Source organism: Chionomys nivalis, chromosome 4, assembly GCF_950005125.1.
Source record: "Chionomys nivalis chromosome 4, mChiNiv1.1, whole genome shotgun sequence".
Lineage (NCBI taxonomy): Eukaryota > Metazoa > Chordata > Mammalia > Rodentia > Cricetidae > Chionomys > Chionomys nivalis.
Genome location: NC_080089.1, coordinates 44,842,673 through 44,856,480, shown reverse-complemented (window position 1 = coordinate 44,856,480; position 13,808 = coordinate 44,842,673). Strand labels below are relative to the sequence as shown.

At 47.2% G+C, this 13,808-nt stretch overlaps 1 protein-coding gene across 2 annotated transcripts in view; it reads right to left on the bottom strand.

The window, feature by feature from the left end:
* The window catches only part of Sik3 (SIK family kinase 3), a 229,811-nt gene extending 225,679 nt beyond the window's left edge, over nt 1-4,132 (bottom strand). For both annotated transcript variants that reach the window (XM_057768062.1, XM_057768063.1), the window contains exon 1: nt 3,814-4,132. In XM_057768062.1, the coding sequence (XP_057624045.1) occupies nt 3,814-4,086 (273 nt within the window). In that variant the 5' untranslated portion in view covers nt 4,087-4,132. The remainder of the gene's footprint in view (nt 1-3,813) is intronic.
* Between the last annotated feature and the right edge of the window lie 9,676 nt (nt 4,133-13,808).

The window sequence follows — 13,808 nt, the reverse complement described above, 5'->3', positions numbered from 1 at the left end:
AGGCTGAGGCAAGAGGGTCAATCACCAAGAGTTTCAGACCAGTTTGGACTCTAGAGTGTTACACTGAGGAACTTTAAAGCAGCACTTGAAATAGTAGCAGGCATCTTGCACGAAAGCATAGCACGCGGCTTGTGTTTACCTATCCAGAACCAATGGCGCTTTGGGTCAGGAGCTCTTCCCGGGACTAGTCGGCCTTGTCTTACTGACTGTAGCCCGATGAGAACGATGACGACATTTCTTACCTATTTCTTAAGTGCCGAACACTGCACGGACAGCACCGCACACAGCAGTTAATCTTCCCAACACTCAAAACTGGTGTGGTGAGTGCTCCTGCCATCCCATTGCGGATGAAGAAATCCAAGCACAAAGAGGTTTAGCAGGTCAGTATTCGGGGCCCAGAACTGCCCTGCATTAAACAGCAGAGCATTCAAACCAGGCAGTTTTGGGTAAAACTGATGCCCTTACCAAGAACCAGTGACAGGCGACTGAAGGATACATGCTGAAATAACATTTTGGCCAAACGCTTTCCGAGTCATGTGTAGTTTTTAAATACACACAGAATGTAGCTATCTATTCTTTGTTCCAGCCATCCAACTAGCTTGAAGGTACAATTAGGCACAAGAAACAGACTATAAGTAATAGGAGAGCGGAAAAATCTATTTCAAACAAACAAACAAATCCTCTTAATACTTTATAGTGTTCTACAAAACTATAGAGAACCTTGGGCTATGTGGCTCAAAAAAGAAAAAAAAAAGGAAATCAAAGCAGGTAGGACAAAGGAAGACAGGGTGAGCTGCTGACCAAAGCCTGTCGCTCCCGTGAGCCCTTCTGCAGTGGCGCTCAAAACACTGCAGTGCTGCCAGCACCGAGTCTCAGCTCCTTGGAAGCCATGCTACAAAGGTACCAACACGCATATAGGAAAAGAGCTCATTTTCTCAATATTCTTCTCTTTGCCCCTGGGTCCTACTCTGGGAAGTTTGAGTTAACAGAGAGGGTTTGGACAGGGTTCAGCTTCTCTTATTGTTGGACAGAGTGCAGTAGCTTAGTCAATAAATGAAGTTTGCTTTAGCTTCTTAGTCCTCGGAAAGGGTCACGTAGGAAGAGGGGGGTCATAAACAGTTCTCTGATATACAGAAAATGCCTATTGCCTAACCTCTCCTACCAACACAGGCATCGTCGGAATTATCTGGGTCTGACTTTTATCCAGCATCAGAAGAAAAACCCAGACCATTCAGTGACACAAAGGAGGAAAGGAGATAGAAAGGGGGAAAAAAATCATACACCTTTAAAGGGGTGGGGGGGATAGCCTATTGTAGAAAGAGATGGGGAAGAAAAACAATCATCTGCCTCCATTTGACCTGACTGCAGAAGATTACCACTGCAGGACATACAGAGAAAAATCTATCGCCCTGAATAACACGCAGCGGCTCCGGCAACTTCTAGTACCTAGGCACCTTCCCTGCCATTATATAACCAAACCATGGCCTTACTAGGCCACCACACTGCATGCCAGCAGCTGTTGGGCACAGCTCAGCTGTCAGTGTCAAAGGACCCCTTCCAAAATGAATCCAGATAAGCAGGGAGCAGGCCAAAATATGCCCCGGTTCACACTGAGCACGTGACAGCTCCTTGTGAATTGAGCTTCACTCCTGTCGTCAGAGCCATTTAAGTAGCGAAAAGATAGGGCACTTGGAACCGGAGCTAGGACACTGCACACTGTTACAGAAGCACAAACAAACGCTGGCGTGGTCTCTCCCACACATGCAACTCATTGTCCCGGCCATTTCAGCCTCATTCGGATCTGAATATTTCCATACATAGGAATTGCATAACTGCACACCACAAACGATCAAAGATAAAAACCAGCATAAACAGTGACACCCGTCTATAAACAAGTCAGTGCTGTAAAGGCTGCAGTCCTAAAGGATACTAAGGTCTCAGAGAAAAAATTCTATACACACACACACTAGAAAGCAGCCAGACCAACCATAATTAGGCACTGGCTTTGCTGACTACTGAAGACAGAAATGTCCCTTTTATATATAAAGCCAAGAATCAACTGTTTGCAATTATGTTTATAAGACACTCAACCCAGCCTGTCATAGATTTTTTTAAATCAATATTTTGGTATATCTAAGAGTTGGAAGATTCAAAATTCTTTAAATCATAGAAAACATAGCCAGACAACCAATTACGTTTGTGGAGTCCATTTCCGAGAGGTCAGGGCAAAATAATCACAGAAGCAGAGGGGAAAGGAGAGGCGACAAGGACGGAGGCATATTGTTTGTAAACACAAACTTGGCTTGGTCAACAGTAAACAGGACTCCACACACTGTAGGGAGTAAGGAGAAGCAGCCTCCAACTCCAGCTGCCTGGCTGAGGGATTGCAACAGGAGAGGCGCACTTGAGTATGTCACTTGGCTCTGAAGACTTGAGGCCCTCTTGTAAAAACTGACAAAAAAGGCTTGCAGGGGTCCCACCAGAGGAAGTGAAACTGACCAATCACTCCTCCACAGCCACCTACCCAGCCACCCTAGGAAGAAGGGCCCCTAGTCGTCTTTGACAGAGAAGAGAGGCGAGGGAAGGAACTTCAGGTTACACGTTAGCAGGAGACAAGGCCCAGATAGGGAGTGACTACCATAAAAGCCAAAACAAGGTAGGGAAGATAACCAGCGGCTAGGGTGAGGAGGTGAGGGGAACTGGTGTGGCTTGGGGAGGAAACAGCAGAAGCTGTAAAGGTTTTTCATTAGCCAGGCTGAAGAAAAACTCGAGCTACTGTTTTAAATATAATGAATGACTCCATTAAAAGTATCCATTCAAGTGACGTATTGAGCAAAGGATAACTGGGAACTCAAATGGGCTTTGTGGGTTCCATAAAAACTAAAGGATTCCTCAATGCTCTCAATGAAGAAGGCTATGTAAAAGTGCTCCCTCTATTTCCTTAGAAAAATATTTTATGGATATACATACATGGCTTCCTAATTGACCTTGGCCAATTTCACTACTACAGCTCCTCAAATCCCTTGGGAACCAAAGGGCCCAAATGTGTATAATTCTTTAGTGTCAATCCCTACCGAAAAACCCACCCTGGGCTCTACAAAGCCCACAATTCCAGACTCTCTGACAACAAAAAATAATCAACAAACCATCTATCCTAAATTGTTTAACCCTTGGTTAGCTAATGCCACCAGAAACCCAGACCTTTGGAACCTCTGTTCATGGGTCCCTTCCATTTTTCCCCGTATTTCCCCGTTTTCTTTACTGTCTCCTCCAATAATCAAGTGTGCGGCTCCTCAGGCTTCCAACTGACACCATCAGTCTTAAATAATCAAACGTGGATTCCTATCTCTGCCATAGGTGCCAGGTCCTTCGTATCTTGCACCCACTGCACACCCTCAGTTCGTGTCCCAGCCGTCCCGCAGCCACTGGGAAACCTGAGGTGGCCAGTGGAACGTCTCCCCCATCCTGTGGTCCACATTTCATATGCCCCTGCCCTCATTCTCTGATGGTTTCCCAATTGCTGGTTCCGGAGTCTTCCTGGCGTGCAGTCCGCGGGCCCCCTGAGAGTTCCAACGCCTCCTCTCCAGTCACCCCCTAGCACCCTGCGCACAGCCCCAAGGACCCCTTAGGTGCTCAGTTGCTCAGCTCTCCCCCCTCGGCCCGCTCCGCTGTGGGGTCCCTGCTTTCTCCCGCCGCCACCGCTGCTGACCCTGACCCGAGCCCCCGGGAATCACGTAGTCTCCTGGCCCGACCGCCCTGCAACGCCCCCCGGGGCAGCGCAGCCCGCAGCCGCGCGGTCCCCGGAGCCACTACCTTGGCCTTGGTGACGAGGTGCGTGGCCCGCTTGACCACAGCGAAGTTGCCCTTGCCGATGGTGCGGTCGATCTCGTAGTAGCCGATGCGAGCGGCCATCGGCCCGCGGGAGGCCGGGGCTGCGGGACGCGGCTGGCCGGCGGCCGGGGGCACAGCGGCGGGGGCTGCCGGGGGCCCCGCGGCGGGCGGAGGCAGCAGGCGACCGGCCGGCCCGGCTCCCCCTGCTCCGGTCACGGCTACCCCGCCAGCTCCGCTCGCCGCCGCCGCCGCCATCTTGTTGTGCAGTGAAACCTCCGGGGCCGCGGGGAGCCGGCCGGGGGGGAGGGGGCGCGGGGGGGCCGAAAGAGGGGGGTTGCCGACAGACGTCACTCCGGGAGGCGGGGCTCCCGCGCCGCCGGGCGCCCGGCGCCATGGCAACCGCGCGTCACGTGCGGACGCGCGTCACTGCCCGGAGCCATGGCAACCGTGACCTCACCGGGCGAACTCGACCTTCCCGCGTGGGTCTCTGTTCCTGAGGCGCCGGCTCCCGAGTGCCCCCCTCTGGAGAACAGGCAGTGAAAACGCAGAGGGTCTGCAGCAACTTCTAAGCTTCCGCCGCGCCTAGCAAGGTTGGGAACCAGAACCTCCGACGGCCCCTGCTTCGTTGATGGGATTCCTGCTCTGACCTGTGTCCCAGTTCAGTCACCACCAAACCTCCCTTAAAAGGATTTCCTCATCACCAAAAATACCAGCCTTGTCCCACTTTAGCCCTAGAGGCCACAGAGGCAGGAATAGCTACAATATTTAAGCAACTGTAACCAAGTTGGTAGCAAGGCAGGGGAATTGTTCAGCAAAACTCTTACAAAACCCAGTTCACCTTGTACAACCTACTTGTCAGTGAACACAGAAGAATGGGGAAGTTGGAGTTTGCATATTCAAGGACGATAAACCTAGCCCAAACAAGCATTCCAGTCGTTGGGTGGGTGAGGGCCAGAAAAGGTACGTCATTTTCTTTCCTACACCTCCCTCCCTCCCCACCCACCCCCACCCGGTCTCGGAACAGTTTGTCAGAATTTCTGCACTCCTTTTCTCTCGTCGAGTCAGTACCGGTGAGGTGCTGATGCTCATTGCCTCAAGAGCCATGTCATGTTTAAAGATGAGCACTCCGTTAAGCAAAATAAGTAAATAATATAAATTCCATCCCTACTAATGACTCTCCAAGGACATTAAAGATGATCAAATTAATAACCCCAGCAATAAAACTCATATCCCTCTTTCTTCCCTCCAGTTATCTGACATTCCACATCCTGGGCTGTTCCCAAGCCTCCCCCTCCTCCTTCCTTATTAAGTAGATTGATTTAGCTGCCTCTGGTGGGGATAGGAAATTGGGCTGTAAAGGCGAGAGATAGCCTTTGGCCTGTTAGGAAAGGAGAGAAGGCTGTGAACATTCCTCTGTTAAAGTGTGTTCCACGTATCCACTGCTGATCTACCCATACTCTTTCCATGGCAAGGAAGTGTTATCAAGTCACTGCCTGTGCAATAGTTAAAACTGACATCCAGGTCCCTGGGTATGTGAGAAGGGAAATATGTACTTACTCTCTCTGACCAGAGGACATTTCCTAACCCCGTCTGACATGAGTAATGGCTGGGACTAGGATAGGATGGAGGGGCCATCCCACAATTGACTTGGATCAGTTCCCTGGTGGCGGTTTCAAATTGCCAACACAATTAACACTAATTGGCTCCTTTACAAGCAAATAAGGACAGGGATGAAGTAGACCTTGCTTCTTAGCCATATAAACCTATTCATCAAGTCAGATCACTCAATCCCAGATGAATGAATGGGTGTGGCCAGCCACCCTTACCACTTCATGGTCTTTACTTGCCTCTAGCAAAACCAATAACTTTGGAGCTAGACATAAAATGAATATCCGTCTCCTTGGAGGGCAGGGGTGGCTGTGCTGGTGAAGCCAAGATAAACAGTCTTTCTCTCTTTTTTTTTTTTTTTTTTTTTTTTGGTTTTTCAAGACAGGGTTTCTCTGTGGTTTTGGAGCCTGTCCTGGAACTAGCTCTTGTAGACCAGGCTGGTCTCGAACTCACAGAGATCCGCCTGCCTCTGCCTCCCAAATGCTGGGATTAAAGGCGTGCGCCACCACCGCCCGGCAGTCTTTCTCTCTTGAAGCCTGAGAATTGGTTCTGAAACCACTCTTGTCAGTGGCTGTGCACTGGATATGTAGACCAGGCTGGTCTCAATTTCACAAAGATCACCTGCCTCCATCTCTGAAATGAAAGGCCTTCGGCCACCCTGCCCAGCTAAGCAAGGTCTCATTTAGTACAAGGTAACTTCAGACTCCCTGTGTGACCAAGGGCAATCTTGAATGGGTGACCCTCCCTGCTTACACCTCCCAAGTGCTGGGTTTTCAGGTGTGTACCTATTTGACTGTTTACATGGTGCTGGTTATCGAACTCAGGACTTTGTGCATGCTCTACCATTGCAATCAGTCTTACCAACTGAGCAGCATCCCCATCCTCATCCTATTCTAATTCTTTTATTCTTCCCACCCTCCCACCCTGCCACCCCATCTCACCTCCACCCACAACCCCTGCCCCCACCAAGAAAACATGGAGGAGGACCTAGAAAAAAATGGAGCATTGCTTTAGTTTCCAAAGGGACCTATCTCGCTGGTTCCCTAACAGTGAGTGTAAGATAGCCAGGTACTGTGTCATGTATGTCCCTCGCCTTTGTGGAATGGGGCCAGAAGGTAGGTGAGAAGAAAACAGAAAAACTGAAGTCATGAACAAATTCATCAAAAGTGACCAAAGAAAAAGACAAATAGTTTAGATGAAGACTATTGAGGACCAAAGACTGAGCTAACATTGCTGTGGTATGCTCAGAGACCTGGGTTCAAGCCTTAACACCACAGAAGAAGAAGAATGACAATAACGTTTGCCAGGCACGTTTGAAATCACTTAAGACTCACTACAAGTGGGGCAGTGGGGGCACACACCTTTAATCCCAGCACTTGAGAGGCAGAGGCAGGCGGACTTCTAACTTCAAGGCCCGTGCAAGTTCCAGGACTACTCAGAGAAACCCTGTCTCAGAACAAAAAAAAAGGAAAAGAAAACGGCTCACGACAACCTCTGGAGAGACATTATATAATTAATCCGAATTCTGCCGATAAGGAAATGAGAAATGGAGGGATTTAGGGGAGTTAGGGAATTGTCCAGGGTCACAAAGCAAGAAAGTGCAAGAAATGGAATCAAACTCCTAAGCCTGTGTCTGGGGCTTCTTTCCCCGATTGTTAGAATCCCTATGAGGGAAGAAGTCAGCAGGAAAAATGTCTTTCTTACATCAGAGTGACTGAGCTAGCATTCAACCTAGTATAGAAGTTTTCATTTGGAATGCACCCCCTAAAGGCTCATATGTTAAAGGCTTGGTCCCCAACTTAGCTTTATTGAGAGATTGTGGAAACTTTATTAAGTGGTGGGACCTGGTGGGAAGGCTTTAGGTGATCAGAAAGCAAGTCTTTAGAAGGAATTGTGGGATTAGGAAATTAGCCTCCCTCACTCTTTGTTTTGCTTCCTAGCCATGAAGTGAAGAGTTTTGCTCTGCCGTGTGCTCCCTCCATGTTATCCTTCCTTGACACAGGCCCAATAGAAACAGGGCCATAGGAAGCTCTTCTCTTTAGAAGCTGAGTGTCCTGTGTATTTGTTATGGTAAAGTGAACACTGATTGAAACAGCAGTGGAGAAGAGGGGCTGAGGGTTTCTAGAAGCAAGACAGAGGCATCAGAAGTATCTGAGCAGCAGACAGTACAGCTCAATGAAGGGCCTGTGGCAGCTTTGCTTATAAAACACCCCAGGGGACTTGCTCTTCAGAACATCACTGCCCTCCTGAATTGTCTCAGTAGGGGTATCCCTGCTTTTTGTAGAGGAATGACTTGGGTTGCTGAAATCCCAGAGAGATGAATGGCATTTAATAGTAAAGAAATAGCCACAATCAGTCACTATATCCAACTACTCATTTTCCAAAACAAAAGGTATATTCAAGGACAAAAATGAAGCTTTCCCCAATTTGATGTCATTCTGTCTGGCTGCCAAAACCTGAAAAGCCCAAACCAAGGCACCCTTGATGGAGATGATGAAACAGAAAGAGGACAGGACAGAGGGTAGCCTGAGTGGCTCATTGGCTCACCAGGTGAAAAGTTCATGCCGTGCTAACCTCACGACCCAAGTTTCAAACCAGCAACCCATGTGCATGAGCCAGATGTGGCAGCACGAGCCTGTAATCCCGACACTCCCAGAGTGAAATAGACGGAGACAGGTGGGCCACCTGGAAGCTCAAGGGCCAGGAACAAGAGATCCACTGCCTCAGCAGGGTGAAAGCAGAGAACTACCTCCTAAAAGTTGTCCTCTGGCCTCACCCTGCCCCATGGAATGTATATAATAATGGTATACATATGTTCCCGAGGTGCACAAGTATATATACATAGATAATAAAATCATAAAAGGGGCTATGGAGATGGCCCAGGGGTAAAGGTACTTGTTGGCAAGCCTGATGATACCTATTTGATCTCTGGTGGAAGGAGAGCACCAGCTCCTTGTGCAAGTTGTTTGATGACCTCCACGTGTACCATGGCTTGCACAGGAGGACACACACAAACACACAAGCAAACATAAATAAATGAACAAATGTAATTGAAAAAATTGAGGGACAGGGGCTGGAGAGATGGCTCAGAGGTTAAGAGCATTGCCTGCTCTTCCAAAGGTTCTGAGTTCAATTCCCAGCAACCACATGGTGGCTCACAACCATCTGTGATGGGGTCTGGTGCCCTCTTCTGGCCTGCAGGCATACACACAGACAGAATATTGTATACATAATAAATAAATAAATATTTAAAAAAAAGAACTAAAAAAAAAAATTGAGGGACAGGAATATAACTCTGTGGTAGAGTGCTTGCCTAGCATACATGAGGCCCTAAGTTCAATTCATAGCATCTCAAAAAGAAAAGACACTTGCCTTCTATAAATGGTACAAAATCTGAGGACCTGTGCCAGGAATGGTCCATAAGCACTTGGGAAGCTGAGACAAAGGAGGGTTGCCATATGTTCAGGGCTGGCCTAATTTTAAAATATTATGAGTATTTTGCCCGCCCGTGTGTATATGGACCCCATGTGCCTGCAAAAGCTAGAAAACGGCATTGAGTCCCCTGGAACTGGGGTTGCAGATGGTTATGAGCTGCAACCATGTGCATGCTAGAAACCAAACCCAGCTGCTCTGTAAGGGCTACTACCCCCACCGCACCTAGCATGCTTAGCCATTTTCAAAGGTCCACTTGGCCTCTGTGTGTGTCCTCACCATATTGCCTCATGGATTTTCAGATCTCTGGGACCTTAGGAGGGTCCAGTCACTGGACACCTCTGGGAGCAGCTGACACAGTAACAGATAGTTGACATGTACACTTTATTCAGAAAGTCCATCTCTCAAACCCAACATTGCTGTGTTTTTACTCTGCTAATTTTGAAACAAGGAACTTACTACCTGGGCCACCATGCCTGGCTTTAAGAAAAGGTTTTATAGCATAAGCATTTGAGAGTAGATCATTGAGGAAACCTCAGCATAAGGTACATACATGTTTGTGGGAAAAAGTTGCCTGGATAGATTTTTTTCCCTACTGAATACTCCATGATATTCTATGTAAAACCAAAGTTGGGAGCTAGAATGTACCTCAGTGAAGAGACTGCTTTTGCATGTGTAAGGGCCTGGATCTGTACATACTCCCAGCACTGCAAAAACAACCACCAGCAAGGAAACCCCCAAGGTTGGCTTATTCATTTATTAGAGGGAGATACTGAGCCTGAATACAGTCACATGTAAACTTAGAAAAGCTGTAGGGCACAGTGACACTCAGTCTGAAAGTTGAAGCAGGACTGGTTGAACCTTGGGCAGGACTGGAAGCAGACCTGGGTGGAATTGCACAGCTTTAATTCCCGCACTCAGGGGGCAGAGGCAGGTGGATCTCTGTGAGTTAGAGACCAGCCTGGTCTACACAGCAAGCTCCAGAACTGGCTACATAGCTACTGAGAAACCCTGTCTCGAGAGAAAAAAAATAAAAACAAAACTTTTCTATCCTTTGTAATTTTCCTCTTTTGCCCAAATGAAAAGTGTAACTACTTAATAATACTTACTATTTTGATATTTTTTATTTTGTTTTGGACATTGTGTATGTGTTTGTTTTAAGACAAGGTCTTACTACATAGCCCTGGCTGACCTGCAACTGACTTTGTAGACCAGGCTGGCCTTGAATTTACAAAGATCCTCCTGTCTCTGCCTCCTGAGTGCTGGGGTTAAAGGCAGGCATTGCCCCCCAGGGCTTGTTTTCGGCTTTTTGAAATGGTGTCTTGGTAAATACCTGAGGCTAGCCTCAAGTTTTCTATCCTCCAGAATTTGAAAAGTGCAAGCTTGTCCCACCAATCCTGGAGAAGTCTGGGCATATTGGTTTTGTTTTATTATTTATTTATTTAGTGTGTATTGTTGTGTACACATTTATGTGTAGAGGCCAGAGGGCATTGTTAGTTTATCTCCTTCAATCTCTCCCTCTGCCTTATTATGTGAGAGACAGGGTCTCTTGGAAAACCTGGAGCTTTCTGGTTTACCTAGACTGGCTGACCAACAAGCCATGGGCACCCTCCTTGTCTCTGCTACCCCAGAATTAGAATTACAACCATACACTGCCAAGTGGATTCTTACAGGATCAAACTCAGACCTGGCTGATATTCTTATATATCAAGTACTTTGCTGAATGAGACACGTCCCCAGTCTTCTGGGAGGGTTTATTGGTTTTTTTGAGGCGAGGTCTTACATAGCCCAGATTCTCCTTGAACTTACTAAGTAGCCAAGATGACTTTAACTTTCTAATCTTCTTGTCTTCCAAGTGCTGGGATCACAGGTGTGTGCCACCATGCCCAGCTAAAGGTTTGCATATTTAGATCCTTTTTCTTAAATATAAAAGCGTACCGGCCGGGTGGTGGTGGTGCACGCCTTTAATCCCAGCACTGGGGAGGCAGAGGCAGGCGGATCTCTGTGAGTTCAAGACCAGCCTGGTCTACAAGAGCTAGTTCCAGGACAGGCTCCAAAACCTCATAGAAACCCTGTCTTGAAAAACCAAAAAATAAATAAATAAAAAATAAAAATAAAAGCGTACCTAAGATTCTAGGAAATCAGGACATTTCACATAAAATAAAGGCATACTTGGGAGTTTTCCTTTGTGTCTCTGACTCTGCACCTAGTTCTCTTCACCTCTGTACTAGCCGAAGTGTCTCCAGTGCACATACCTGCCTGGGAATTGTCTCTGGATCCCAAGTATTCCTGTTCAAACCTTCGCCTGTTTTCCCACCTAAGCCTGATGCTCGGCTTCTTGCACTGCGCGGCTGTTACTCGGGTCTTCTACCGGCGTTTCCAGCTGATGGCCAAGCACATTTTCTGCTGCTGGGATCAGCTTCTGCAACAGCTGAGCTATGTATGTCTCTTTGCTACTTGTCAGGCCCCAGTAAAACAGGAAAAGCAAAGGAATCCTCTCCCTTGTCTGCAGAGACACCTGCTGGTAGAAGCCTGAAGTACACGTGTTACCCTTTTCTGCTTTCCTACGGCCATCTAGTTCTTTCTGTTTAAACTTGAGGCAGTTGAAAACCACAAGTCCAGAAAGATGGAATCCAACTGGAGCTGGCTGCAGGAAGCAGAATTTCTTTGTGGCTGGAAAGAAAGTACAGTGGAGAATAGGGAGACAGATAATGCTTGCCGGGCAAGCATAAGAACCTGAGTTCAGGGTACATGGGAGTTCACCCCTTTAATCACAGAATTCGGGAGGTGGAGGCCTCCGAACCTCTGTGAGTTTGAGGCCTGTGGAAGCCAGAAGAAGGCATCAGACTTCCTAGAGCTGGAATTACAAGCGGTTGTGGACCGCCCTATGAATGATGGGAAACAGACTTGGGATCTCTGAAAGAGCGGAACCATCTCTCCAGCACTTTCCGTTTAGTTTAGCTCCTATTCACTCTGTAGCGTAGGCTGTCTAGCCCAAGCATTGCTCCTCCTCAGTCTCTCTAGTGCTGGGATTACAGGTGTGAGCCATCCTGCCTGCCTTCTTTTTATTACTTAGTAAACGTCTGGGTTTTTTTTTGTTTGTTTGTTTGTTTGGTTGGTTGGGTTTTTTTACTTATTTTTTTGTTTTGTTTTTCCAGACAGGGTTCCCTGTGTAGCTTTGGTGCTTGTCCTGGAATTCACTCGTAGACCAGGATGGCCTCTGACTCACAGGGATATGCCTGCCTCTGCCTCTGAATGCTGGGATTAAAGATGTGCACCACAGTCACCCAGCTATAAGCATCTATTCTTGAGAGTTTTATTGCTGTTTTGCCTTATTAGGGCTGGAACCCAAGGCTTTATAGGTGTTAGGCAATAGTTCTGTCACAGAGCTATATTTTCAGTCCAATTGAATTAAAATTTAAGTTCAATTAAAGGTGCGAGCTCAGGCAGTAAAGGCTTCAACCGTCCAGTCTGAGGAGCTGAGGAAGGCCCCCTGGGATCCGTGTGGTAGGAAGAGAGAACCTCCTCTGAAAGTTGTCCCCCTGACTTCCACATATGCAAATAGAGTAGGTGCAAGAATGCATCAAAAAAAGGAAAAATTGCGTGGGGCTTGGCGGCCATCTCAGCACTCAGAAACAGAGGCAGGTGGATCTCTGCGAGTTCCAAACCGGCCTGGTCAACATAGTGAGTTCCAGGTCAGTCAGAGCTACACAGTGAGATGCTGTCTCAAACAAACAAAGCAAGAGCTAGAGAGATGGCTCACTGGTTAAGAGCACTGGCTATTCTCCAAGAGAATCTGGGTTCAATTCCCAGTGCCTACATGACAGCTCAAACAACTGTAAGTTCATTTTCAGGGCATCTGACACATACATACAGGCAGGCAGAACATCATGTGCATAAAAATAAGTGAACCATATTGAAAAATGTACTTTAAAAAAAATTACTGCAAGGGTGGGGTATGCTGAGACTTCATCAATGAACCCTGTGCTGAGACTTCATCAATGAACCCTGTGCTGAGGGTGCTCTAGAATCCTTATCTGCCTTGCCTAGCTTGAAATCCTGAGAAGGCACAGCCCTATTGCAAAGAACCTAGATCATAGAAACCTACCCCAGGTAGGTATCAAATATGCAGTTCTCAGGTTTGATATTATTATTATTCAAGTCAGGATTTCTTTATGTAGCACTAGCTGTCCTGGAACTTACTTTGTAGACCAGGTTGGCCTCGAACTTACAGAGATCTACCTGCCTCTCCAGAGTGCTGGGATTAAAGGTGTGTGCTGCCACCACCAACCCCACATAGGTCACCACCACTGCCCTACTGCCCTCAGATTTTAAATCAACCTTAGCAACCGAGATTCACTCTACTGACTTCCAGACATCAAGTATTCGTGAATTCCTTGTTTGGCAGAGTTCAAAGTTTCAGGTCAGCTCACTCGCATTACCCTGCAGCCAGGTCCCTGCCTCAAGCTGTCAGTTTCAGTCTTCCTGCCCACTCCACCCTTCCCCACCCAGCTGCAGGCTCCTTAGCAAGGCCTGTGGTCAGTGATGGCTTACTCCTGAACTTGCATTGTCTGAAGTTTTGCCTCTCCTTCAAGGTATATATTCACTGGTTTTCCCTTCTCATTAGCTCAAGCATTTTGTCAAGTTCAGAACCAGATTAACTAGGTTCAAATCCTAGCTCCATAATTCATTAGCTATGTGAACTTGAGAAAATTAGCTAATTTCTCTGGGCCTCTGGCTTCAACTATAAAATAGAAACATTGCCGGGCTCCAAAAACCACAGAGAAACCCTGTCTCGAAAAACCAAAAAAAAAAAAAAAAAAAAAAAAAGAAAGCCCCAGTTGACAACCTCTGACCTCCAAAGACAAGCATATCCATGCAAAAAATAAAGTATTCATTTCATAATTTTGACTTTTGGCAATGGTAATTTATATAAT